The sequence below is a fragment of the Gouania willdenowi genome, chromosome 15, assembly GCF_900634775.1.
Source record: "Gouania willdenowi chromosome 15, fGouWil2.1, whole genome shotgun sequence".
Classification (NCBI taxonomy): domain Eukaryota; kingdom Metazoa; phylum Chordata; class Actinopteri; order Blenniiformes; family Gobiesocidae; genus Gouania; species Gouania willdenowi.
Genome location: NC_041058.1, coordinates 13745780 through 13773151, shown reverse-complemented (window position 1 = coordinate 13773151; position 27372 = coordinate 13745780). Strand labels below are relative to the sequence as shown.

The 27372-nt window shown below is 35.6% G+C and overlaps 2 protein-coding genes across 4 annotated transcripts; one reads left to right on the top strand and one right to left on the bottom strand.

The window, feature by feature from the left end:
* The first annotated feature begins 1916 nt into the window (after nucleotides 1-1916).
* On the top strand, nucleotides 1917-11753 carry cuedc2 (CUE domain containing 2). Of its 2 annotated transcripts, none has more exons than XM_028469457.1 (9): nucleotides 1917-2053; nucleotides 4417-4507; nucleotides 4594-4737; nucleotides 5847-5908; nucleotides 6028-6152; nucleotides 8013-8180; nucleotides 8272-8336; nucleotides 9439-9499; nucleotides 9572-11753. In XM_028469457.1, the coding sequence occupies exons 2-9, from the start codon at nucleotides 4434-4436 to the stop codon at nucleotides 9716-9718; spliced, it is 846 nt and encodes a 281-aa protein (XP_028325258.1). In that variant the 5' UTR covers nucleotides 1917-2053; nucleotides 4417-4433; the 3' UTR covers nucleotides 9719-11753. The 2 variants fall into 2 exon arrangements, with proteins under 2 accessions (XP_028325258.1, XP_028325259.1); XM_028469458.1 differs by having other exon boundaries at nucleotides 4401-4507.
* A 4394-nt stretch (nucleotides 11754-16147) lies between these two features.
* On the bottom strand, nucleotides 16148-27372 carry hif1an (hypoxia inducible factor 1 subunit alpha inhibitor). Of its 2 annotated transcripts, XM_028468447.1 has the most exons (8): nucleotides 26982-27372; nucleotides 21174-21424; nucleotides 20354-20502; nucleotides 20103-20248; nucleotides 18567-18673; nucleotides 18400-18463; nucleotides 18192-18302; nucleotides 16148-16663 (listed from the first exon to the last, which is right to left on the bottom strand). In XM_028468447.1, the coding sequence occupies exons 1-8, from the start codon at nucleotides 27159-27161 to the stop codon at nucleotides 16619-16621; spliced, it is 1053 nt and encodes a 350-aa protein (XP_028324248.1). In that variant the 5' UTR covers nucleotides 27162-27372; the 3' UTR covers nucleotides 16148-16618. The 2 variants fall into 2 exon arrangements, with proteins under 2 accessions (XP_028324248.1, XP_028324249.1); XM_028468448.1 differs by lacking the exons at nucleotides 18192-18302; nucleotides 18400-18463.

The window sequence follows — 27372 nt, the reverse complement described above, 5'->3', positions numbered from 1 at the left end:
GTAATCTACCAAACAGACAAACAAACCACCGCTTGGTACCACCTGAACGCTAATGAAACCATTTGAATAATACAATATTGTACAGCTAAAACACAACCAAAAAGACTACAATAACGTACAGCAATAAACGGAGAGATAAACATATGTTCCTTCCTTATTGTATTTCCAATAGCTCTTCCCCACCTGTGAGCTCAGAGTTGAAGGAAAGTTCAGCCAATTTAAGGATTGTTCTTATTAGATTTCTGTGTGACGTGCACCAATATATTTCCAGATGAAATACTGCAGCCGACAAGAGACAGCACGAAGGCAGCAAGGAAACAATTGGATAGGCATTAATGATTTACTGGTACATATCTACCATCATACCAACACGGACACAGGTAACTGAGAACAGAATCGGATGCCATCATTTATGTTGCCTCAGATATCACTTTAATCATCAACTATGTATGGATCTGGCACAATATTTAAGATAATGTCCTAAGAAGCCTAGTAGGAGACTTTAGCCAGCACCATCACATTTTTCTTCTTCATTTTTATGATTTGGTGTTTGTATGGCAATCAAAATCTGCCACCAAACACCATTGAACAGAACCATCAGAAAATATTTAGCTTATTGTTTGTATGTACACAGGTAAATCTGTAACATTTGTTTTTATTTATTTGCTGTAATATATCCACTGGCCTAGAAGTTTGTATATACTACACTAATAGATCCCACTATATATGACCACATTTTGAACACTGTATTCTTAAAAATGTACAACAGTGATTCACTTTAAAACGATAAGCAATAATATATTAATTTTATTGTCGTGACCTGAACGTGTTGTTTTCCACTTGCACTCTTTAACCACTTACACTGTTCACAGTAAAAAAAATAAATACATAATTCCACTTACGAAGCGGTTCTTATCATGTGAAATGTTATCCAATATATAATGCAAAACTTTCACTTATCTCATATTATTTATATGTATATGAACTGTACTGTTGTCATGTGCAATAGGACTTACTCATTTGTCCTGTTAAACCCATCTTTGGCAGCTGTAATGAGGGAATTTTCCAATTGTGGGACTATTCATTTATAATATAATCTTAGATTTTCACCGTTTCAACAAATCCCATTCAAAGTAATCTAGTGAGGATCAATTGTATCGTATTTCTTTTTTCTTTTTTTTTTTTTTTGTAGATGTGTTAGTTGTCTAACTCAGGATTCCCAACCAGGGAAAACAGGAGCACATTTCAGGAGGTACTTGAAAAAAAAAAAAAAATCAGTTTAAAAAAATAAAAGGAAAACGTTCCTAGTTTCTTTTTAGGCACTTTTTTGGGCAGATTGAACACAAACAATAATATTGCTCAATAAAACACTGCTCTGTCTTGTAATTTATTGAATCAGGATTAATGTATACTGTAGAGACCATTTAATCACACTTCTGACAATAAAAAACAATGATTAGTTAATGATACATGAAAAATACATTGTTGTTTGTTTTTTGAATGCACTTAGTATTTTGAGCTTGTGGAATAAATCTTAAGGGATCATGTTTAAGACACAGGAGTTCAGGAGAGCCTGTAAATGAAACAGAATATAAAATTGTGGGGATAGTAGGCCTACGTATGGCATAAAGAGGGTGTATAGTACACCGGAATTGACAAAATTGCAAAGAGGGTACACGGTTAAAAAAAAATGGTTGAGAAACAAACTTATCAACTTTTAAACAAAACTGAAATGACTGACAAGAGTTTGTCAACCTTAACTATTTGCTATTTTTCAACAACGCACAAAGCGTAGGCCAATTAAGTACAGATTTATGCACTTTTGACGAGAGAAATAAATTCACAATTTACCAAATTATCGTCCAGCTGCGCCGTGGATCCACGTTCCATGTGCCGGAAATGACGTCACTGTGTTTTGAACCGTGCGGGAGCATCAGCAGCAGCAGCAGCAGCATCACGGACTCAGAGATACGGAGGATCTCATTGCGTTTACCTGCATCCACATCTCACATCTAGGCACAGCTGTGAGATTCAGTCCCTGTAGTGTGTGTTGGTATGTATCCCTGCAGGGAAAACTCTCATTTTACTCATTTGTTTCTAGCGTTTAGCGTTAGCCACTTTTAGCTCCTGTGGCTACCCGATCCGTACTTCTGCTAGATTACATTTACATGCAGACTATCGCTGATGTGGTGCAAAGCATAGGTTGATATAATGCAACAGTATGAACTGTGCTAGCTAGCTAACATGTTCAATGTATTCGGATAATGACTTTAATAGGCTCTGGGACAGCTTCGCCTGGTGATCATTTCTAGTATTTTCCATCCTACGCTAATGCGTGGGACAAAAAGTGTTTTAATAACTAACAGTGGGCTGTCAGTGGGAAATGGATTATACTACTTCCGGTCTATGCACACGCAGCGCCCCTCATTGGCCAGTTTAGGTGACGTAATAGGTGCTCCACGTGACTTAAAGTTCCGTCAGTTTTATTTTAGCTCATATTTATTTTTTGCTACCCCGCTAACCTTTTTATTTTAGCCTTAACCCAGGCAGTACCCTAAAATGTTTATTTGTTTTTGTATATGTATTTTAAAAGGTGGAATTTGCCATGTTAAATATGTTAAAATGAAAAAAATATATATGACAAAAGTGGGAATCAAACCCACTGAAGCGGAAGGAAGAATCCTTGAATGTGACGCCTTAGACCACGCGGCCATCCTGACACGGTACATTACGCTTACGTAGAAATGGTCCAAGAAATGTACACATAGTCCTGGGGGCTATGGGTTCGTTTCCGTATCTCTGAAGCAGTGTCTGTCAAGCTTTTCGGTCTTGTGTACCCCCTGAGCCTTTCTCCAAATAAGGAGTACCCCTTCGTCATTAAATTAGTACCCCATGTTTACATGTTGGCCTCTGAACTCTATACAGCCTAAACAACAGCATCTTAAAAGTATCTTTAAAGATGCAGCTACTGAAACTAAGTAATTGTTTATTTCCGAGTGTGTGTTCATATCAGAAAATACAATTGCTTTGTTTATTTAATAAGCTGATTAATAAGGCAATACGGCCTCAAATATTGTTTATTCCATTGATGTTGTTCATTGTTAGCAGGTGGAAATAAATTAATAAGTATTTCCAAGTACCTCGAGTCTAGGGGTACACATACCTCTGATTGGGAACCGCTGACTTATTTCATAGCATTGTGATTTGGAATGTTGTTTATCCACCGTATATATCTATACATTAAGGTCTATTATTATGGATGAAGTTGTGTTTATTGCAATATAAAGATCATGGTTTACTTTAAGAGTAGCAACAGGAGCTTCAAATCTTATTAGGGATGTCCCGATACAACTTTTTCACTTCCGATATGATACCGATATTGCAGCCTTGAGTACACGAATCATACATACTTTTATTAATTATTTTGTAGTGTGGAATGTTAGAAAATGCTTGATCAAGTGATGTTACTCAAACAGAGAACAATAGTCAGCAACTGTAGGTATGAGAAAAACTGACCCATTTATTATTAACCAATTGGTTACATACATGTTAACCTTCAACATAATATCTACAGTATTCTACAATTGAATAAATATAATATATGTTGGAGATTTTAGATGCAGTCTGATAAAATCCAATATTTGTTTTCTGGCTGATATCGGATCGGGACACCCCTAAATCTTATTCTTTTTTTTTTTTTTTTACCAGACCAACCATTGATATATGGATCTATATTTATATATGGTAAAATGGACTTGATTTTATATAGCGCTTTATCCCCACACTGAAGCAGTCTCAAAGCGCTTTACATATCAGCTCATTCACCCAATCACTCTCACATTCACACACCAGTGGGACAGGACTGCCATGCAAGGCGCTAGTCGACCACTGGGAGCAACTTAGGGTTCAGTGTCTTGCCCAAGGACACTTCGACACATAGTCAGGTACTGGGATCGAACCCCCAACCTCTCGATCAGAAGATGACCCACTACCACCTGAGCCACGGTCGCGGTCACGATATATAGATCATATCAAAAAATTGTCTCATCTTGACATGTAGCATTTCCACTTTAGTCCTTGTCAGACTCAAATTTTTGATGTTATGCTACTTTTTTGTGTGTGTAAATACAGCATATTGATAAGATTTGCAAAATATTAGTTTGTTGTCTAAAATTGGATTAAATGGGGTGAAAACGGTGTGAATACTGACCTATTTAAAAGAGCTACTGGCTTAACATGCAGTTTCTTACCATTAGCAATTAGGAGGCTTTCATAAGAACAGCTTTTGTAACGTATTGATGTAACAGCTGACGTTTTTGCTATACTGGGTGTGGACAGCTGTTGTGTTCAGTTATTTAAAGGCCTCTGCTGCTGCTGAGTGAAGCTCGTGCACGTTACAGGTTTCCTCTCTTACAGCTTTGGACAAAAACACCATGGACCTCCACAAGATCATCCATGATGCACTGCACGAATTCATCCAGGTTTACATTCCCGATGCAGATCTCAGGTATAATGTAACTGTTTGTCAGACTCTTTTTTTTTTCTTATTTATACAACAAACACAATGATTTAATTGTGCTGTATTCGTTGAAGCTTACTGGATGAGGTCCTTTTGTCCTACATAACTGGTGTACTGGAGGATCTTGGCTCCCAGCAGAGTGTGGAGGAGAGCTTTGACGTAGAGGTCTTTGCTGAGATGCTGGAGGCTTACATCCCTGGGTTTGCTGAGATTGACAGGTAACTAAACAACCCGGACTTTCCTAATGTTAATTACGGCGCACGCCACACCCTTAATTGTTCAATAGTATTACCGTGTCTGAGGAAATAACTAGATAACAAGATTTACAACCATTAGTTTAACTTCAAAAACTAGCAATATGTTACGTTCATAATACAGGATATTTGGACCACATTGAGCCACTATTCACTAAGTCAAATTGACTTACATTAGCAGAAATTGTAGCTTTTCAAACAAGTAAAATGGCATTTAAAGCACACCAAAAACTTCTCCCAAAAAATATTCAGAAACTATTTATTGAAAAAGCTGAGACGTAACTTAAAAGACAAATTTAACGTTCGGTCGCTGCACGCTCGGATAAGAACCAGGTTGTGGAACAGTTTGTGTGTGGAAATAAAAAAACATCTGAATTTAAAGCAATTTAAACATAAATACATGCAATTTATCTTCTGGAAGCATAAGTGTTAAAGGGAAAAAAGTGTCTGTATAAATTGGTGTGTATGTTTGTATGTTTGGACAGATTAGTGTATAGTGGATTACATGAATTGTATGATTATATATATATCAATGAATTATGTCTTATGTTATAGTGTAAATAGGTGTATATTATAAGAAGATTAATGTATAGAAATAAAGTATAGTACTAGATATTACAAGGGTAGGATCATATAAGTTTGGCAGTGGCTATCCGTATCAATATACCGACATTCTATCCGTGCGCAGCACCCCTATTTGGCCAGTGTTTTTCACGTAATAGGTCAGTCATTGGCCAGTTTAGGTAATGTGACTAAGACTAAACCTAACCATAACCCTAAAGATGCTACGTACTTGTACTTCGTTAACCGTACCAATAGCACTGGGGGTTGTCCGTACGGCAACCGTACAAATAGACACTTTCTATAAGTTTATAGTTCCTCCTTCTACACCTTTTTGAAAATATACAGGCTTCACATGCAGGATTTTGTAACCCTTTATTCTGTCTTAGCTTTGTTTTATTTTTAACTACATTGTGGTAAATACACTGCTGTTGTGTTCATGTTCAAAAGGAAAAAGAAATCAAATCAAATGTGACGTTCGTAATAATGTTGTTTAACATTTTGCCTTGCAGCATCAAAGTGTGTGAAATGATGTTCAGCCTTGCTTCAAAACTAGCAACTGCACGGAGCTCAGGTAGTGGAAGATACTTACTACCATGCAAAATAGTTTATATTTTTATTTTCTTTGGTGTTGCAAAAAAAAGTTAATATTCAAACATCTTTAAATGTCAAATGTTCACTTTTCCTTTCCAGCCGATGAGGGAAACGGAGTGCCAAAGGGTGGAATAGCTGAGATTCCATTGAAACCTACGACCGAGTCACCACCGAGATCAGAAACACAGTTCCTCAAAACGCAGACAGAGGGCGCCACTGCTAAGGTTATTATTGTCCATTAACGTCTCACACTGTTTAGTCTTTAGTTATCTGTTAAAACCAGGGTTGGGGTCAGTTACTGCATGCTTGTAGTTGATAACTAATTACAATTATTACGTAATTATAATTGTATTTGTTGTCGAAAAAATCTGTTGCTGTTGTAATCATAATTTAATTGTAATTGAGTTCAGATAATTGACTTTTTAATTAGCATTACAATTCTATTAAAACTGTCAATTATAATTCAATCAAACGCAGAACTGGGGAGCCATGTTACAGTTCTATGGTTTACACATATGTAGTTAACAATTTAAAAAAAATGTTTACAAGTTAAAAACATTTTTAAAAAAGAACAATTACAAACCAGAAACAATAATAATAATAATCAATATAAAGGATAAATATATACAAGTTTATGTACATACAGTTTTCCAACAAGTCAGTTATTAACGATCATTTAACCAGAACAAAAAGCTCAGACACCCACCCCAAAAATATTAATACCAATATTTTCACTGATTAGGAAGTCTAATAATGTAACCAAGAGATGAAAAACAAATGAAATGATAGATTATAATTTTTTTTACTGTATTTTACAGCTGATTTAAGACAAAAAAAAAGGTTTATGGGGTTATTTGTTCCAGGCTTAGTAATTGAGAACATGATTGTAATTTACTTTTAGTGGAAAAATAATAATTGTATTTGTAAAAAAAAAGCTCGTAATTGAGTTGTAATTGAACATGGATAATCAGAGTGTCACGGGTGCAACACACTTCAAATCGATGCAGACCATCTTGCTGAGCCGGCAGAAGGAAAATCTGGGTCATTTATGGCCCAACTTATCATTAATTCCAACACCCTGCGCTGAAGGCACAAAGAAAAGAAAAAAGCTCAAAGATCTGATTGACACAGAGAAGCTGATTGAAAGCAATCACACAATCTCAGGCACATGTCCTACATTTTCATCATGTTGTGATAAGTTCTTGTTTTCCACCAGTTGGCCTTGAGTAACTGTTGTTACTTTTTGTGACCTGAGGGGAATGTCAATAAACCTGCTTTTAGTTTAATTTATACTTTCCAGTTTTATTCCTTTTCAGCTGACCTCATTTCTGTTAAATTACAAACTACAACTGCTAAAGACGTGTTGCTAACAACAGCTTAAAGTCCCATGTCATGCTATTTTTCACCCATCTCCATTTGTTCTAAGAACCTCAAAAACATCGTATTTGACTTGGCACTGTGACGTAGGGCCAGAGGACGGCCCGCCCTCCTCCCACCCACTCCGTAGCCGAGCTCATGCTGCTTTATAAACACGAGACAGAGCGTGGGGGCGGGGCGTTTTGCCGGTACATACATAGACTGTAGAAAATACATACATAGCACTGCGCGAAGGACGCTGAAATGCTCACCTTTGTGGGCGTGCCTGTTTACATGTCAATCACGGCAGAAAGTTTCCTGGAGGCGCGGCTTCTCCAGGTCAGTGCCGCGTCAAATTAGTCATCAAAGTGGGAACGCGTCATCAAATTGGAGCGAGGTGTTTGGGCTCACCCTGTAGTAAGAAAGGAGCAAATCACCCTCTAACTAACGATTGAGGGAATCAATGAAAAAACACTTTGGGCATGTGTTTGAAGCCCTAATAGCACTTTATCATGTTTAAAGCACAGAAAAGTTTATTTAGTGTAACATGGGCCCTTTAAAGTGGCAGTGAGGTCTTGCATTTTTTTTGAAAGGTCTTTAAAAAAAAAGTTATTGAATTTCCTGCATATACCTTGATAATTGAAGACATAATTGTAATTCAAAAAAAAACTGTAATTGAGCCCAACCCTGGTTAAAAGTAAATAAAGTGAATGTGGTCATTTGTTAAGATACCAGTTCCTCAGTGGGAAGCCCAGGAGCAGCATCTACTGGAGATGTTTCCAAAGTGTAGTCTGTCTGAGAGCCGTAGTGCACTGTCTATCGCTAAAGGAGACCTGGAGGAAGCCGTGCGTCTCATCATAGAGGGTGACGTCCAGCTCAGCCCGACTCCTCTCGATGTGAGTCTCCCCTGTATCTCTCTCTCTCTCCTCTAGTGGCTTATTTTATATATTTATTCTACGTGTTCAATGGTCTGACTTGTTGTTCCAGGCAAACCATGGGAAAAGCATTTCCTCTCTGCCTGATCAAAGGCTCAAAGAAAGCATCCTTGAGAAGTAAGTACGATCACTTGTGTTGTGGTCTTTGGAACGCAGGGTTGGAGTCAATTAGAATTGTAATGGCGTAATTGATAATTAATTACAATCATAGCATAATTGTGATTTTCAAAAAAATTGTTTTTGTTGTAAACATAATTGAATTGTAATTGAGTTCAGATAATTGACTTTGTAATTGTAATTGCCATGAAAATTCTATCAAAATTGTCAATTATAGTTTAACGTAAAACTGGGGATTAATGTTACAGTTCTACACATGTAGTTATCAATTATTAAAATGTTTCATATCAAGCTTTCCCACATTTTACCATTAAAAAAAAATTTAGTTTGAGGGGTATAGAGACACAAAAAAGGCTCAGATGCCCACACCTAAAATATTAAAACATATATTTTTATTGATTAGGAAGCTTCAAAAGGAACCAATAGACATTAGATGATAGATATTTGTTTTTAGTGTATTTTACTGCTGATTTAAGACCTGTTATCATAAGAGATGCTAACACAAGGTTAACTTTTATTAGGTTATTTATTTCAGGCTGAGTAATTGTGATTAATTGCAAACTTAATTGTAATTGACTTTCTGACACTAAAAAATAATTGTAATTGGAAAGAATGCTGGTCCGTGTAATCATAATTGAATTATTATTATTAGCCTTTATTTAGTCAGGAGAACCATTTTTAAATTAATAATCTCTTTTACAAGTGCATAAAACAAGTTTACAGTGTCAAAATAATCAAACATTGAGCATTGGTAATTGAAAACGTAATTGTGACTGAAAAATGTAATTGATCCCAACCCTGGTCTTTATTATTCAATTAAAAAAAAGTTTTCAATCGAAGTCAATCAAAAATACATATTTTCAATCAAAGAAAAAAGGTGTTTAAATGCAGTTATTTAGGTCTTTTTTTTGCATTTGAAAACTTTTTTTCTTTGATTGAAAATATGTATTTTTGATTGACTTTTTTTTTTTAGATTGAAAAGGTTTTTTTTTGTTGTTTTTTGATTGAAAAGTATTTTTTTATTGAATAATAAAGACACAAATCTAGCTCCATAGTCCTTCACTTATGTGCTTTGGTGTGTTTGTTTTATTTATCTTCACAGATACATGTTAGTGGACAGGGAGGAAGATAAGAAAACACACCGGCCCATGGCTCCCAAAGATGTAAGAATCTGGTTGTTTGCTCACATTTTAAGTGGATATTTTTCTATAACACGTACACTTCTGCTTTTCCAGGCTCCAAAGAAGCTGGTTCGTTACCATGGGAACCAGGTGGTCACCACAAAAGGAGAACGATACCAACTAGTGAAGAAAGACGAAACGGACGACATGAAGAAGACGTACGTCAACCTGAAGCCTGCGCGGAAGTACCGATTCCATTGATAGTGAACAAACACTGTGAGAGCGGCGAATAGAACTGTTGTTTACACTGTGCTCTAATTTATTGCAATCATCCAGCCTGAATTTGTTTGTTTTGTATATGACATTTATTGGCGTTTCAGTGGCTTTTTTTTTTTTTTTTTTTTTTTTTTCACCGTGTAATGCCTTTGTTTAAACTTTAAGTATTAGAATCAGGATGTTGTAAATCATATTTTTAAGTCTAAACTACAATGCCCAACAGAAGCTAGTACACCCCTTTGTATGTATTTTAAACTTAATACACCTGCTGAACTTCTAACAGAGCAGTAAAATGAACAATTTAAGTAGCTTTTTCACTAATATTTGTAAAAACAAGCTTGAAAAACAGAAAATAAACTAATAATAACCAGCAGTCTGTTAATAATGTGCATGCACATAATGAAATACTTAATCAGCTACATGACATAAAGAACTGTCCACATTTGTCCCAGTGCCTTAGAAGTCTAAATTCTTTTGTTTTTGTCTTCAAAGCGACTCGTTACACAACTTGATTCTAAACCTGTTGCTTTAATATGCAAGGTTTCATTTATTCCGACAACTACTTTTTTCAAGAAATTACATCACCCGACATGTTTCGACTGTCAGTCTTCCTCAGAAGCATGTAGTAATTGCTACAATGTGTCTCTATGATACCTACTTCACAGGGACACATGAAAGCGATCAGTAGATGCTTTGATGCTCTCCTTATGAGAGAACGCGTACGATACATCAAAGCAATCACTAGATAAAATTGGTCTGAATAAATTATTTTTAAAAAAAAAAGACAAAATGAACTTGCGATTGCTTTAAGACTTTGTTTTGTTTTTTCTTTATGTAACAAATCATGTTTATTAATTGCTCTTTATATCAAAATCAAGTTTGGCTGTAAAATAACATTCAATAGCTGCTTTTAAAACGACTGAAATATTACAAAGGGGTGTATTTACTTCAGTATTTTTGGGCCATCTCAGTTTGACGTTGCACTGATAGTATTCCAATTGCCTTGTGTATTTTAATCATTATTTACTCTGTTGTATTTTATTTCTAAACTAAATGGATTATGTTATAAAATCAAAGTAACGTGCATTCATTTTGATAAATAACTATAGTGTGGTTGATGTTCTTTACATTACAAGCTTTCATTTAACATTGTACATATCTACTTAATGGGTTGCCATGTTATTTCAGTTGTATATTTTCTTCATGTAAATGGTGCTGTAAATTGGTTTGTTCAGGTCCTAATTTTGACTCTTTATTGTTCTTAACTGGAAGCGAAGAAAGCCTATTCATTTACTACATTCATTCATACAGTATACTTGGCTATGTATTTTAATTCAGGCAACAGGAAGTAGTGCGTTACTATGCATTTCAAGCCCCTTTGGTTTTGCTGAGCTTTAAGCTGTTAAAAGAAGAAAAACAATGAAAACTACTGATTTGGCTGAAAGATGCTCTGCAATAACAAATCATTTTACTGTGCAACAAAGTTATTCCTCAGAAGGTGTTCAATGTGTTCCCATATCGGCTCACTCCTGAAGCATCCGCTGTATTTTTGATAAAAATGTTTAGATTTGCCGTGTGCGATAGTGTGCAAACAGAACGTGGCGTTACTTTCAGGGTCTTTTTACATTTAACCCAGGTGAATCTGTATTTTTTATTTTAACGATTTCATTGCTCCGCTTTGCAGCTGTTGGATGTGATGAGACTTCTATATAATTGTATAATGCAAAAATATTTTTTTTTTCTCTTTTGCATTTCCTTTACGAAGATATCATGTGCAGCTACTGTTGTTTACCTTAAAACTGGTGGTGTGTGTTCTAGTTTTGAGTGTCGTGTGACAAGACTGTAAAAGATGTGTGGTGACTGATACATGTGATTATCAGCAGCAGTATTGTCTTTAATTACTGTATGGTTGTGTTACTGTAGAGTGGAATGGAGGCGTTTAGTCACGACTGGGTTTGAACCTCTTGCTTTAAGAAACTGCTGACGCACAATTTCTAGTAAATAAAGACTAACTTTTGTAGACAAGCATTAATGTTGTGTTTTATTAACTTTTTGATTTATAGGCATATAAAGGTGTTTTTTTTAATTTTTTTTTTATTCCAGCAATCACTCACTCACAGTTTGACGGATTCAAACCTGAAAACATGTTTTCATAGGATTTACAAGAAGATCACGTTCATAAAAACACACATCCTACCTGCATCTGTCCCTTTAAAGCTGTGTATGACACACTTTACAATAAGGGTCCCTTACTTAACGTTAGTTAATGCATTATTTAACAGTTTATTAATACGTTATGAATCATTTTAATGTATTACTTAACATTAACATATCAGTTAATGCATTAATAAGCAGTTAAATAATGCCTACTGCACAGTTAACTAATAAAAGTTACATAATGTCGCTACTTATCATTACATATACATGCCTAACATGCATTCATTGATATATTTGTAAAATGTAATAACATATCTAGTAATCATTATGGTGTTTATTAAGTAAGGAGGTAGGTAGCATTAGCAACCTGATATAAACAGTTATTAAATTAAATAATGATTCAAAATTATTTTTTATTTTGCTATTTTATTTATCGGCTGCTGGAACTGTGCAAATGTTCCCTTGTGGGACTAATAAAGTAAAGGTTATCTTATCTTAAACCCTACTAAATGAATAATAGTGCCTTATAAGCATTACTTAACCATAGTTAATCAGTAATTGCTTTTTGTTTTTTTAGTTTTTGTCAGGTTGCTAATGTTATGCAACACCTTACTTCAAAAACACCATAAGTAAACGATTACTAGAGACATTGAGTTTTACTAATATATGAATTAATGCATACAAATGGTAAAGTAATAATTATATTATGTAACTTGTATTGATGCTTAATATTTTAATTAACTGCTTATTACTGCTGTACCTGATACGTTCATTAATATCATGTAATACATTATAATGATTAATAAGTTATCATTAAACTGTTAATACTAAATAATCTATTAACTAACATTAAATAAGGAACTCTTATTGTAAAGTGCTGCCCAAATTTTAAAAGAGGATGGAATAAAACTGTTTGTTTTTTTTAATGCAATTGTGTATTTAACTTTCTGTAAACTCAACTACCGGTAAACATACAAGAAACACAAAATATGCAATTGTCTGCTTGAATTAGTGCACATTAGAAAAGATAGCAAAACACAAACAGTTGAAATAAAGTAAACCTTAATCAAGACACTCGAAATCTCCGTAATATTTTTCTGAAAATAAGTAAAACACTGACAGCTTTGTATGTTAGTTTTGGCACAAACAGTCCCCTCCAAAAGTATTGGAACGATAAGGTAAATTCCTTTGTTTTTGTTGTATACTGAAGACATTTTGGTTTTAAATCAAAACATGAATATGAGACAAAAGTTCAGAATTCCAGCTTTTTTTTCATGGTATTTATATCTAGGTGTGTAAAACAACTCAGGGCACCACCCAGCAAACGCAAAAAGTACTAGAACATGTGACTGATGAGTGTTTCTAGTTGCTCAGGGGTTGCCTTTTAGATTGATTGGGCAACAAACAGGTCAGCCAAGGGTATCAACAGCAGTTGATGACAGAAACATTGTCAGAGCTGTGAAGAAACACCCAAAGAAAACAGTCAGTGACATCACTGCCAACCTCCACAGGGCAGGAGTGAAGGTATCACAATCCACAAGACCTCGAGAGAAGAAATATAGAGGCCACACCACAAGATGCAAACCACTCATCAGCAAAAAGAATTGAATGGCCAGATTGGATTTTGCAAAGAAGTACAGAGATGAGCCACAAAAGTTTTGGATCAAAGTTTTGTGGACCGATGAGACCAAAGTGATGGAAAGGCCAAAGTATGGATCTGCTTATGATCCAAAACACACAAGCTCATCTGTGAAGCATGGTGGAGGAAATGTCATGGCTTGGGCTTGCATGGCTGCTTCTGGAACGGGCTCACTAGTCTTATTGATGATGTACTGTAACTCATGATGGTAGCAGCAGAATTCATTCTGAAGTCTACAAAACCATTTTGTCTGGCAATTTACAGAAAAATGTATCCAAACTAATGGGGAGAAGCTTCATCATGCAACAAGACAACGACCCAAAACACACTGCCAACACAATGGGTTTTATCAGGGGAAAAAGTGGAAGGTCCTCGACTGGCCAAGTCAACCACCGGACCTTAACCCAATAAAGCATTTATTTTACCTCCTGAAGAGGAAACTGAATGGAGAAAGCCCCAGAAACAAACAAGAACTGAAAGAGGCTGCAGTAAAGGCCTGGAAAAGCATTTCAAATAAAGAACGCAATAGTCTGGTGAAGTCAATGAGTCTCAGGCTTGATGCAGTTATTGCAAGTAAGGGTTATGCCACCGAATATTAAATGTTATTCACTTTAAAGGGCCCATGTTATGCTAAATAAACTTCTCTGTGCTTTAAACATGATAAAGTGCCATTAGGGCTTCAAACACATGTCCAAAGTGTTTATTTCATTGATTCCCTCAATCGTTAGTTAGAGGGTGATTTTCTGCTTTCTTACTACAGGGTGAGCCCAAACACCTCGTTCCAATTTGATGACACGTTCCCACTTTGATGACAAATTTGACGCGGCACTGAGCTGGAGAAGCCGCGCCTCCAGGAAGCTATCTGCCATGATTGACATGTAAACAGACACGCCCACGACGGTGAGCATTTCAGCGTCCTTCATGCAGTGCCATGTATGTATTTTCTACAATCTATGTATGTACCGGCGAACGCCCCGCCCCCATGCTCTGTCTCGTGTTTATAAAGCAGCATGAGCTCGGCTACAGAGTGGGTGGGAGCCGTGCGGGGAGGAGGAAGTCCTGTCTATAGACATGCCCACTCATGAATATGCATAAGTAGGCCGTAAATCAGCCTGTTTGTGTAGAGTTGCTCAGAAAGTGACTTTTCAGAGGCTAAAACTCTGGGAAAATAAACCTCAAATACTATGTTTTTAGGGTTCTTAGAACAAATGGAGATGGGTGAAAAATAGCATGATATGGGACTTTTAAGTTAATTTAATAGTCTGTTCCAATACTTTTGCTCACTTGAAAAGTGGGTGGGTTCAAACAAAAGGTGCTCTGTCTTGAGTTGTTTTACACATCTAGATGTAAATACCATGAAATAAAAACTGGAATTCTGAACTTTTGCATCGTATTCGTGTTTTGATCTGAAACCCAAATGTCTTCAGTATACAACAAAAACAAAGGAATTGACCATACCATTCTAATACTTTTGGAGGGGATTGTACATCTGATGTTATTCCCTCACTAAATCAAGCAGATCTTCATCATTCCCTTGACATTTTCACACACACCAAGGTGAAAGGTCCTCAAAAACTGGATGATGGGTAAGATGAATGTGTTCCACAGGATTGTGAACCAACATTTTAGGACCTCATAATAGTGGTATTCTATTAATGAGCACAGAGGCGTTGTTCTGTTTTTTTACACCATACTGTAAGTTACATGAAAAAGCAGCCAACCTGAATATGAGTGCATTACACATAAAACTGATAGTCCTGAACCTTCTTTTAAAGCACACTTAAACTAATATGAACTCTCCTTACAGAAATAAAAACTCTTTTGAAGTTCCCACAAGTCACTAAAAAAATACATTTTCTTTCACTTCTTCATCTCAGAAGTAACTAACTACACCTCGCAGTGTTGTTTCCTCTATTACTGGTTTGCCAAAGGTAGCACTTCTAATGAAGTGTGTGAAATTAAACATTAACATTTGAAATCAAACATTAAACATTAACTATCTGCACATACATTAAAACATTTTTTTTAATGGGATCAGCCTCTTAAAAACTACTAGAGTGCAGTTATGTCCTTCTAGCCCAGGGGTCTGCAACCTGCGGCTCTGGAGCCACATGTGGCTCTTTGACTCTTTTGCAATGGCTCCTTGTAGCGTCTAAAAAAATATGGTATTGATGATTAATGACAATAACTTAAAATAAAATTATGATAAAAGAATTGGTTACCCTAAAAATGAATCACATTGTGTAATAACTTTGCCACCATCCTACTTCACCTCCTGCAACATCTACAGACCATCAACTTTCCTGCACCTGTGGCTAACCTTAAGTTTTAATTCCCTGCTAAGATAATTAAACCAACAAAAACACTATTTTGGAAGAAAATAGAGATTTTAATTGTGTGGGAAAAGATTTATTTAATTGCCAACATGTCGGCTTAGTATGCATAATGCATGCTTGATATGTTGGAAGAAATTAGCTATTAGCATGTGTTGACCGACATGATCACTCACATGTCATCAAATTCAAGTTATTTTTTGTAGCCCTTCAACTCCATTAACTCATAAAATTATTTTATATTTTTTTAACTGTATAGAATCTTAACACTGTATTGTCTTTATTGAGAATGTTTTTTTTTTTTTGGCTCCAGGAGGACTTTATTCCAGGCGAGATTAGGCAAAATGGCTCTTTTGAGAGTAAAGGTTGCAGACCCCTGTTCTAGCCTGACTCTTTTCATTAGTTTTTTCATCGCTCCATGTGACGATAACAAGGCCTTTAACTTTTTAACTGATTAGTGGTCAAAGGATCGAGGCTGCACTAAACAGTACCAAACAGTTCCAACCTAAAGACTGCTAAGATACAAAAACAGACGTGGCAACGCACCAAACAAGGCCTTTAAAGACATTAGAGAAAAAAAAAGGGAGGGGATTTCAAGTACGATGTATTCCCATGAGAAGGTTGTAGTATCCGTGTTGATGGTACCAGAATGGATGCTTTACTGCCATGCAGAGACACACACACACTATCCGTTTCACATGCATACAGTGCCCAGTTTTGTTTCATGGTTTACCAGTGAAGCTTTAACTAAGATTTCTATTCATATCGTCCAGTGATCATGGCTTTTAGTAATGGTCCAACCTGTGGAAACAAAAAAACACCACATTAGAACACATCTATATACAGTGTATATATATATATATATATATATATATATATATATATATATATACACATATATATATACAGTATATTTGCTTTGCTTTTTCCTACAATCAGTGTTCCCCCACTTTTTCAAAATTATTTTTCAAAACGTTTCCAAAATATTTTACCAAATTTCCATGACTTATTTCTGAACCGCTAAGATCTATTAGAGCGCAAAAATAAGCAGGCCTTTCCGGTGTACTGGTTCAGCGGTTCTCAAACTTTTTTAGCTCAAGTACCCCCTTTGTCTGACTGGAACATTTTGCTCAGAATTCTGTGGAAAAAAACCCACTATAGAGCAAAATGATTGAATGAATAAGTGATAACACACATTTTAAAGAATCACATTTTAGTAAATAAGTGGAATGAAACAGTATATAGTGCCTCCTGAATAGATTTATTTCTATAGTTTTTTTTATAATTTACGGTCGTCTCACACCTGATGTGATCCTTGTATTTTCAGTTCATTTTTTAATCAAGATCATTTTGTGTGGTTTTTTTTTTTTGTTTTGTTTTTTTGTCATTTTGTGTGTTTTAGTGTCAATTTGTTGTCTGTCCTTTTTATTTTTTCTCAATGTGTGTGTAATTGGTGTCGTTTGGTTGTTTCTTATGCCATTTTGAATGTTTTTCTGTTATTTTTGTGCATGTTGTAGTGATCTTGTGTATTTTTCTCTCATTTAGTGTGTCTTTGTTGTCGTTTTGTGCGTTCGCTAAATTTTTCTCTTAATTTGTGTGTTTTTGTTAACAGTTGCAAATACTATTTAGTATGATTATCATTTTTATCTAAAAAATAAATATTTTATTTGTAAACTTTCCTCTCTCACTCTGTCTCAAGTACCCCCTGTAGTTCCATCGCGTACCCCCATTTGAGAAACACTGCACTAGTTTACATCTAGCACAGCCAAGGCTCTCTTCTCTCTTCAGCCATTGTTGGTGTTTCACATTTCCCAGCCACGTTACATTGAATGCACATTTTCCGTGTATTTTGAAAAGTTTGATACACCATTCCAACCAGTGACGCTCCCAGGCTCGTCGCAGCAACGTGCAAACTAAATTATCTGGAGAGTGAGTTTGTATAAATTTGTGAGATCTCGTGATTCCCGCTCAATGACGCTGCTGGTACGGAGCACTTTCACTTTGAGATAACCATCAACATCTTTAATATATTTAAAACATTAAAATAAAATGTATTTTCAAAACTTTTCCAAAACAGTTAAATTATTCCATGACTATTCAAGACTGGCAAATCAGTTTTTTCAAATTCCATAACTTTTCCAGGAATTTCATAACCATGGGGACCCTGTACAATAGATGGGCCAGAAATATCCTCAGTAATTGGGTTTCTAGAAAGGGTCAGCGTGCCCAGGAGATTAAGTGCTACAGGTGACCTAAATGTGCAGCTGATGTGATGTTGGAGAATCATGCTGCATTTGTTTAAAGAAGAAATCTAACGAGTGCTTCTCACTTCATGTGGATCTCCAAGTGCCTCTCCCAGCATTTTCTCAATATTTCTCATGATGGCCACCTTTTGATGGGCTTGCAGAGGATAATCTATCCTTTTAGGTGTCGGAGCACCCTGGGAAAAAGACAAATAAAAACAATGAAAGGTGTGAACAATCCATAAAAGTCACAACTTTGAAACAACATCACAGTGTCCAACGGAAAAAACTTACTTTATACCAAAAGTTTACAGTAATAGTCTCCCCACCATTCAGCAGAGATTCAATATGATGCCACCTCAAAAAAAATGACAACACATATTAAAGTGTGCATGATAAACCATCAAATTATATCAGTGGCAGTTATTTTTTCTTTTTAAAGATAAATGTGTTCTTCTTACCAATACATCGGGATGTAAAGGACATCTCCAGGACCAACAACGGTCTCATAACCAACAACGTCTTTAAAATTAGGAAACTTGTCATATTGTGGATGATCAAAGTTAACCTGGAAGACAAAAATATAACACATAAATGCTCAATATTACAAAGTATTGTAGGAATTTAAAGTGAGGAACTCTGGTGTAAAGTCTGTCTTCTGTCAATATGTGAGAAAGACGAGCTAGTATAGACATGAGATTTCACAGCAATAACTCAATGTGTTAGATCTACCACGTAACAAACTACTGCAGGACCGAGGGGAGACTGGAAAGCACAATTAGAGCATTACTTATCGCCAGTATCAATATAGTCAACTAATAGTATTAGTCATAACTGTCATCAAAAGATAAAAAAATAGATTAAAATGTTGTTAAAGTCTCAAAATAATCAGTAAAAATGTTGTCTAATGAGTGGCAAGGTTCAGGGTAAGTTAGGACATAATGTTAAATAAGCCAATCAGAAGTTAAGGAACAGGAAAACCACTCCTATAAGTTTGTAACTAAAATAATTTTTTCAATTGGGCAGCTTTAATCTTATAACAATAATCTGAGACTTTAAATAAACGCTATATTTAAAACTGTAAAATTGACTCCTTGAGGGCCATTCACGTCTATAGACGTGAATTGTATTTATCGGCTGGGGTTGCTAGGAGACAGTGTGATGAAGTGCTGCGGTGAATATCTAACTTGTACAATGATGTAGTGACCAACTGGTGACATGTAGGTGGCAGCAGTGCACCTTTGAATGAGAGGTCACCTGTGATGGGCAGAGCTCAGAAGGAGAGGAAAGGAGTTTATGAGATAGAAAATGGCGCTACAAGAGTTGATGACGAAGTTCCCACCAGCTCACAGCAGCGCACACTGGACAAGAGCATGTGTGGAACTAAGTGGACTATTGAGAGTGTCGTGATGGTGAGATAACATTCAAAAAAACAGGGCAAGCGCCGACACTCGGCATGTCCGGGAGGAAGAGGAAGTTGTGTGTGGGGAGAATGACGGGGGAGAGACTTGGAGGAACGCCAAAATACAGTAAAAAATCCATTCAACTGCAAAATAATAATAATGTTGCCATCAAAAGCCTGGTCTCAGTGTTGTTTTTGTAGTTTTATGAAAGGAAACCAATGTTGAGGTGTCCCTAAAGCAAAAAAAATGTACTTCAAAGTCACTAATATGTTTTTTCAGAAAAAGCCATTTTTCTCAGCTTTTTGTCACAAACTGGCGATTTGTGTGAAACTTGCCTCTATTCAACTGCTGATTACGGACGAACAAAACAAGCTAGAAACAACATTCTTTCAAAATTTCAGACGAAATCAGAGACTTTAATCTTTCAGAATCTGATGTCAGAATCTCAGATTGTCATAGTACAAAATATACTGGGTCGTTAAAAATTAGTCAATATGCTCTAACACGGCTGGCACTGATTGGGTAGAAATTTTGAAAATGGCTGGCACTGAATGAGTTCATGTCTGTGTATCGACAATAGTTTGGTTTACTGACCTGGCTCTGTCTGTCACACGGGTGATGCACTGGGTACGGATAGAGACACTCAAACTGGTCTGGAGGGAAGAGGATGCACCTCTTATGGCCTTTGATCTGTGCAAAGAAGTTCTGCTGCTCGTCATAATGAGCTGGTGTCACGTTGCCTTTCAGAGAGAGACAAGAATGTGACGCAAAGACATGATGATGGATTTCCTTTTTTAATTTTAAATCCATAGAAAGTCGGAGAAAAAGCTGGAAAACCACCCTACCCTCCATGCCTATGAGCAGCAGGTTGGAGGTCAACTGGCCCCAATTCCTCTTCGCTTGTTGTTTGTTGATCCAATTCCAGTTGAAACCAAGAAAGTCGACGACAATCTTTTTTCCCACTGTGTCATTCAAAGTCTGCTGCAGGTATACTCTTAAAATGCAAAACAATTTACGTGCATGATGTGGAAAAATTGTAAATAAATATACTACCCTCCAGTTCTTTAAACTTCTTAAAGTAAGGTAATAATATAAGGGTGATTTAATCCTGCAGACGTTCGGCATCTCCTCACATTAAAGTGAGCGCTATCCTTAGTCATTCTGTTTGTGTTTGCTGCCAGGTGGAGTCAGGTCACAAGGTTCATCTCTGTAATAATAAACTATTTGCTGTACTAACTAGGATCTCTTTGTTTTGTGTCAAACACACCTGTCATGTCACCCAATAAGGGATTCCTCCTTGAACAAATAAAAATGTGATTTGATCCCAGCTATTGCCAATAAAACCTTATCGTTGGTAAAAGTCCAAAAAAAAAAATTCTATTTATTACATTTCCTGGTTTGTATATCTAACTGGATAATAAAACCAAGGTCAGAATCTGCTTTTTAGTCTATATATATCTCAGTTAATCCTGCACAAAAACCTTCAATCAGAAGCACAGAAACTATTTACACCTGGATGGTATTCTCGATGCATAATGTAGTGATACAGCTCCAAAACAGTGTATTATAATAATATAGGCTGTTTTAAATGGCATTCAGCAAACATCACTATAAGCAACAAGCACAATAAATTCCATTGTCATTATTCCTAATTATCTATCTTACCTCTCTTCTCCACCCATTTCCTGTGTTTTACGCATTTTATCCACAAATTCAGAAAATTTCATTTCCATTCGTTGGGACTTGGGCACAAAATTCTCAAACTTAGCCATTTTTTTCTCGTCATAGTAAAGGAATTTGTGGTTTTCCGAGGTGTAAACAGAGAAGTCTCCATTCCCAATGTTCTCCTGGAGGTAGGCAATGTCCCATTTTAGAGCTGGATAAACAAGGTTTGTGTCCGTTAAAACCACCGGTTGCTGAAAACAGAAAAATACATGTGTAAGGGATACGTAATAATGAAAAATAAATGGATTTATTAAAGTTAACAGACAATGACAGACTCTGAGTTGTATCCAAACGTGTGTGTGTGTGTGTATGTATATGCAGATCCAACAATGCAATGTGCAAAAATGTCAACAAACGGAATGTTTAAATAGGAGACGAAAACAAACTTTGGAGTAAACCGTTTACATCTTTTTTTTCGAGCAAATAATTTTGAATTTATTGAGCCTCTGCCATGGATTTAGCTGATTCATTGTTTTGTGTCCAGCAGCTTAAACATAACAGTGACACAGCTAAAGCAATTGAACAATAAGGCTACAAATTAAGAACAATTTGTATTACTGCGCAACTCCAAATTGGAAATCAGAATTTTTTTTTAGCACTTTAGAGTGGTTATTAAAGGAAAAAAAGAAAGAACATATAAAACATCCATTCTTGATGTACGAATATACCAAAAAACCCAAAAAGTAATGATAATAATAGAATGTGCATGGGAGAGGTAGAAGCCAATAGGCTTACAAATAAAAAGCTGATATAATAAGATAAGGATATAATATAATAAAGCCTGAACAAATATCATTATTCTATTATATCCTTAATATGATAAAGATTTTTGTTTTACTTGGTTGTGTGCGGGTATATTTAAAGTTCAATAAACGTTAAGAGTTCTATTGGTGTATCTAATTTAATTTCTAATATATACGTTTATATTATTTAGGGGTGTCCCGATCCAATATCGATATCAAATATCGGTCTGATATTAGCCTGAAAACAAATATCGGATTCAAATTGCCGGATTTTCCAATTTAAAAAAAAAAAAAAAAAAAATTCTAATCATTTTTTATTTATTTTATTTAATTGTATAATACTGTAGATATTATGTTGAAGGTTAAAATGTTTGTAACCAATTGGTTAATAATAAATGGATCAGTTTTTCTCATACCTACTGTTGCTGACTATTGATCTCTGTTTGAGTAACATCACTTGATCAAACCTTTTCTAACATTCCACATTACAAAATAAGTCAATGTTTTTTTTTTTATTAAAGAAAAAAAATAAAAAAAATAAATTTTAAAAAAAAATAAAAAATCGGATCAAAAAATTCGGATCAATATTGGTATCGGCCGATACACAAGGCTGCATTATCAGTATCATATCGGAAATTAAAAAGTTATATCAGACATCCCTAATATTATATGAGTGTTTCAATTGTCTTTCATAATCAATGTGCTTTAAAAAAAAGTATATCGGCCTCAAATATCGGCTTTAGATATCGACCATCGGCTGAATTTTAAAAAAAAATAAAATGAGAATCTGCATCAGCCTTTGAAAATCCCATATCGGTCGACCTCTACTCTACATATTTACATATGGTACACCTTAGCTCAGTGCTTTTCAACCTTGGGGTTGGGACCCCATATGGGGTCGCCTGGAAATGTCTAGCAATTTTTTTTATTATTATTCTTTTTTTCAAATTAATACAACACACAATCGTAAACAACTTTATTCTTTACTTTCACTTTGTCAAATATAAATCTAGTTATTATTATTATTATTATTATTATTATTATTATTATTAATAATAATAATAAAATGCAGTAACAAAAAACTCTGAGCTTGGCACAACTTAAAACAAAAAATATTTGTAGAAAAAAAAATGTTTTTAGGGTCGGCAGATTTTCTTGATATCAAAATGGGGTCACGGTCCAAAAAAGGTTGGGAACCACTGCCTTAGCTTCAATTAAAATAAACAAACAGCTCATACAGTCAATGGAAATGCACGTCCACCACTCTACTCATTCTTTTAAAGTTAAGTTAAAATAAAACAAAAAAACAAAACAGAATGTCTGGACTATATAATAAAGATAGAGTGAAGACACTGTATAATTATTTGATCAGAATTATGTGAATGGGTCATTTCATCGTCACTGCACAAAGTCAGTTATTTTTGATGAGTCACTCTACTCTGTTATAACAGAGATCTTTGATCACAATGGCACTAAACTGGTTTATAAAGGTTGGATAAAAACATAAACAATGTAATCAATAACAATAACAATGAGGGAACGCTATTTTGATTGAAAGACTGTTTATTTTTATCCGGCAAAGCAACGACTATGAATAACAGATCCTACTGAGGAGGATAATACGTTAACCGAGACTGTTCATACCTTAACTGTGTCACATTTGAAATTAATTGTTGTGCAAAACTGACAATAATTGGAAACAACTCACACAAAATGATACGCAACAGATTAAAGCATCCAGAATGAAGAAATCTGATTACTTTCCTAAAGTGGAAAGGGTTATTATAAGAATAAAGAGTCATCTTACAATGTCAAAATTAATTGGGTCTATGTTTAGAGCAGACACGCTGACATTAATAAGGACGCAATATAAAACTAATGCTTACACTCTTAACATGACCCATATTAGAAGCTTCAAGGCAGTGTTTATGTGTGACATTTATAGAACTGTAAATGAGGAAAGTGATAGAAGAAACGCATAGAAAATAGATTATTATTGAGAAAAAAAAATAATTGAAGTTACATGGACAACTTCCTGTTTTAATGCAGAAAATCCTCCATTGGTATCCTGCAAGTCAAAACAGACAAGATTTAAGATTTAACAACCATATCTCATCTGATTCTTGAATAACACACCTAAAAACAAACATATTTATCTATTTTTATTCCTGTTTTTGTGACACTTCCTGTATAATAAATTCCTTACATATAGATAAAAATAAAGGACAAACCTGGACATAATGCTGAAATGACCCCCTATCAAGTTTCTATATATGTTTATTGAAGAGCTTGCATTTATTGTGTATGACAAACTAAACTATTGTTATATCATAAGTTTCTTTTCTATTAATAATCTTCGATTTAACTCAGTCTTTATTTAGGGCTGGGCCATATGGACCAAAACTCATATATCAATATTCTTTCTCAAAATTGCAATATGTGATGTAAATAAATTCAATATTTTTAACTCAATAAAGTCTCAGCAGAAAGATAATTCTGTTTTAAATTTGCTGATGCAAAATGCCACACAAGCACATTTATTACCAAATAGCTGCACAATATGTTTCACTTTTGCCTTTTTCTCCTATAAGGGGCAGCACGTGTGAGTGAGTTCTGTAGTGTGGCTTGTTTAGGGGAAGGTCTTAGGACTAGGGATCGACCGATATGGGTTTTTTTAGGGCCGATGCCAATACCAATCTTTTTTTCTGTCAGCCTTAGCCGATGACCGATACGGACTGGCGATTTTCTTTAGCCGATATTTGGAGCCGATACTACTTTTGCTCCCTCAATTTACATCATAAAAATTACACAATGATGATAGCAAATGCTACAAGTCTCAATTAAAAAAAGGAACATGTATTGAAATTAGCAAAGGTGAGGTAGAACGACAACAAGTAAAAAAATATTTAACAAATAATAAAAAATAGGTGATGTAGAACAAGAACAAGTAAAAAATAGAGTGAGACATCTCGTGAAATATTATGAAAGAACTGTCCGTCCTTGTCCTGAAAACAGCTTTGACAAAAGTTGGCCTGACTGAAAAGATATTGAGTATAAAGATATTATATAATTAAAGTATTAAACACAAAAAGAAACCATGAATATTAGTCCATTCCAACACAACCCCAGAACATAAATTAGCAGAGGAAAATAACATGATGTCAGATGCGCATTAAGCAACAAACTGTTGAAGTTTCTGTTCTAAATTGCATCAACATTAACAAGAATAAATATTCAAACAAGTACTGCTTCTCAAAGTTTTAAAAACTTCTTCTCAGTGCAGTGCTGAGTGAGAAGCAGAGGGAGAGAGAAACACACACTCCAAACCTCCAGCCAGCTGCTCGTTAAATACAACTGCAACAACATGTGGACCCACGAAACAACCGCTAAGTTAAACAGTTAAAAGATGGTTTGAAAGTTTAAAACAAGAGGTGTCCTGATCCAATATTGATATCGGATATCGGTCTGATATTAGCCAGAAAATGAATATCGGGTTTTATCGGACTGCATCTAAAATCACCGATATAAGCTCTCCAATAAAATTTTCCGCTCAAAACAGTTCTATCCATAGGTGACTGTGGTTCACACTCCAACAAAGTAACCTACTGTTGTTGACAATTGTTCTCTGTTTGAGTAACATCACTTGATCAAGCCTTTTCTAACATTCCACACTACAAAATAAGTAATAAAAGTATGTATGATTTGTGCTGATATCGAATCGGATCAATATCGGTAACGACCGATATGTAAGGCTGTAATATCGGTATCATATCGCAAGTTAAAAAGTTGTATCGGGACATCCCTATTTAAAACTTGTCATTGGGGTTGAAGAGCTTCCTTCATGCTCTGCTAGTAGGGGGAGGGGCTCTGCACTCTGCACTGTGGCAGCCGCTCTGTATATAAAGTGGATCGGCAAACGCAGCAGCGCGCATCGGCCGATGAATCGGTCGATCGCTACTTAGAACGCACTCAGAAACCCATCTAACTGTACTTTTCATGCTGTTCTGAGAAGTAGCAAAAGCAGCAACGCCTAAAACGAGTATTTGAATACAAAATAAGCTATAAAACAAAAAAATATTGTTAGAGGCGATACAGAAATCTCGATATATCTTGAATCTTGATATATTTATAATACACTTCATCTGATAAAGAAATTATCGTCTCGGGTAGTTTTAGGCCGAAAGTTAAGCCCATGTTCCTATTATTTACTGTCATGACAGCTTAGATCAAGTGCAAGGAAAAAACAACAACACAAGGCAACACACAAAATACCTAAAACACACCCAAAAAATAGTGCAACGAATTACATAAAATGCGATATAAATAGAAAAATAATATGAAAAGTATAAAGAATAAAGAATATATACTGTATATATATATAATATAATCTGATAAGAATATAGTTTACAGTAGCAGCACCAGGAATAAGGTGGATTGTCATGACTTGCTGCCAAAAACAACAACTACAGGAGGCAATATGCAAAACACACAAAAGACACTCGAAAAATAGTACAGTAAAGTACATAAAATATGGCAATACAATAACAGGCTATATATAAATAGAACATTAAAAAATATAAATTTTTTTAGAATTCAACCGACTACATTTAGTTTTTCAAAAATAGCTGTTAAAAACACATATATAATCTTTTTGAAAACATAATTCTATATATTTTCTGTCAAAAGAAAAGTTTATTTCAAAATAAAAGACAAGTCCAACATGAGAGACATTGAGTATTTATTTATTTTTGACCAGCTGTCCGCGACCCACCAGTTGAGAATCACTTGTTTACAATAGCAGCACCAGGAATAAGGTGTCAGGATTATCAGGATATCGCCCCCGTTAAATATGCTCAAGGATTGTTGGGATTGGGAATATTAATATTAAACCATGATGGATCACACTTTTCAAACGTCACATTTATGGTGTAAAGTATTCTGTGTGTACCATAGGCTATTGTAAATATGACAGCAGTGCGTATGTGAGCTTTCTCACGGCTCTTACCTCGTTGTTTATCAGCTCCTCGGCTCTGGGGTCGGTGTGGGACAGCCTGGGAATGGCCTTGGTTGGGAAGGAGTATTTACGGAGCTGGGACTCGTCCCAGCCTCGGCTATGCACGCCAGTGAAAGCCGTCCCCCCGTCGCTCACCGCCGGGTCAGATTCCGCTACAGTCGCCGCTGCCATGGCGGTTCGAGCTGGAGACACCCAGAGACTGGCAGTGTGGTCCAAAGACTGCACCAGGACTAAACTCACACCAGTCCTCCCATTAAAAGCAGCCTCTAATGAATGGCTCTGTCTGTGCTACGTGCGGATGTGTTTACAGCAGCTCTGGTGACAGCCAGCCCAGAAACTAACGACACCACCAACAGCCTATGCCTACAACACAAGGGCTACT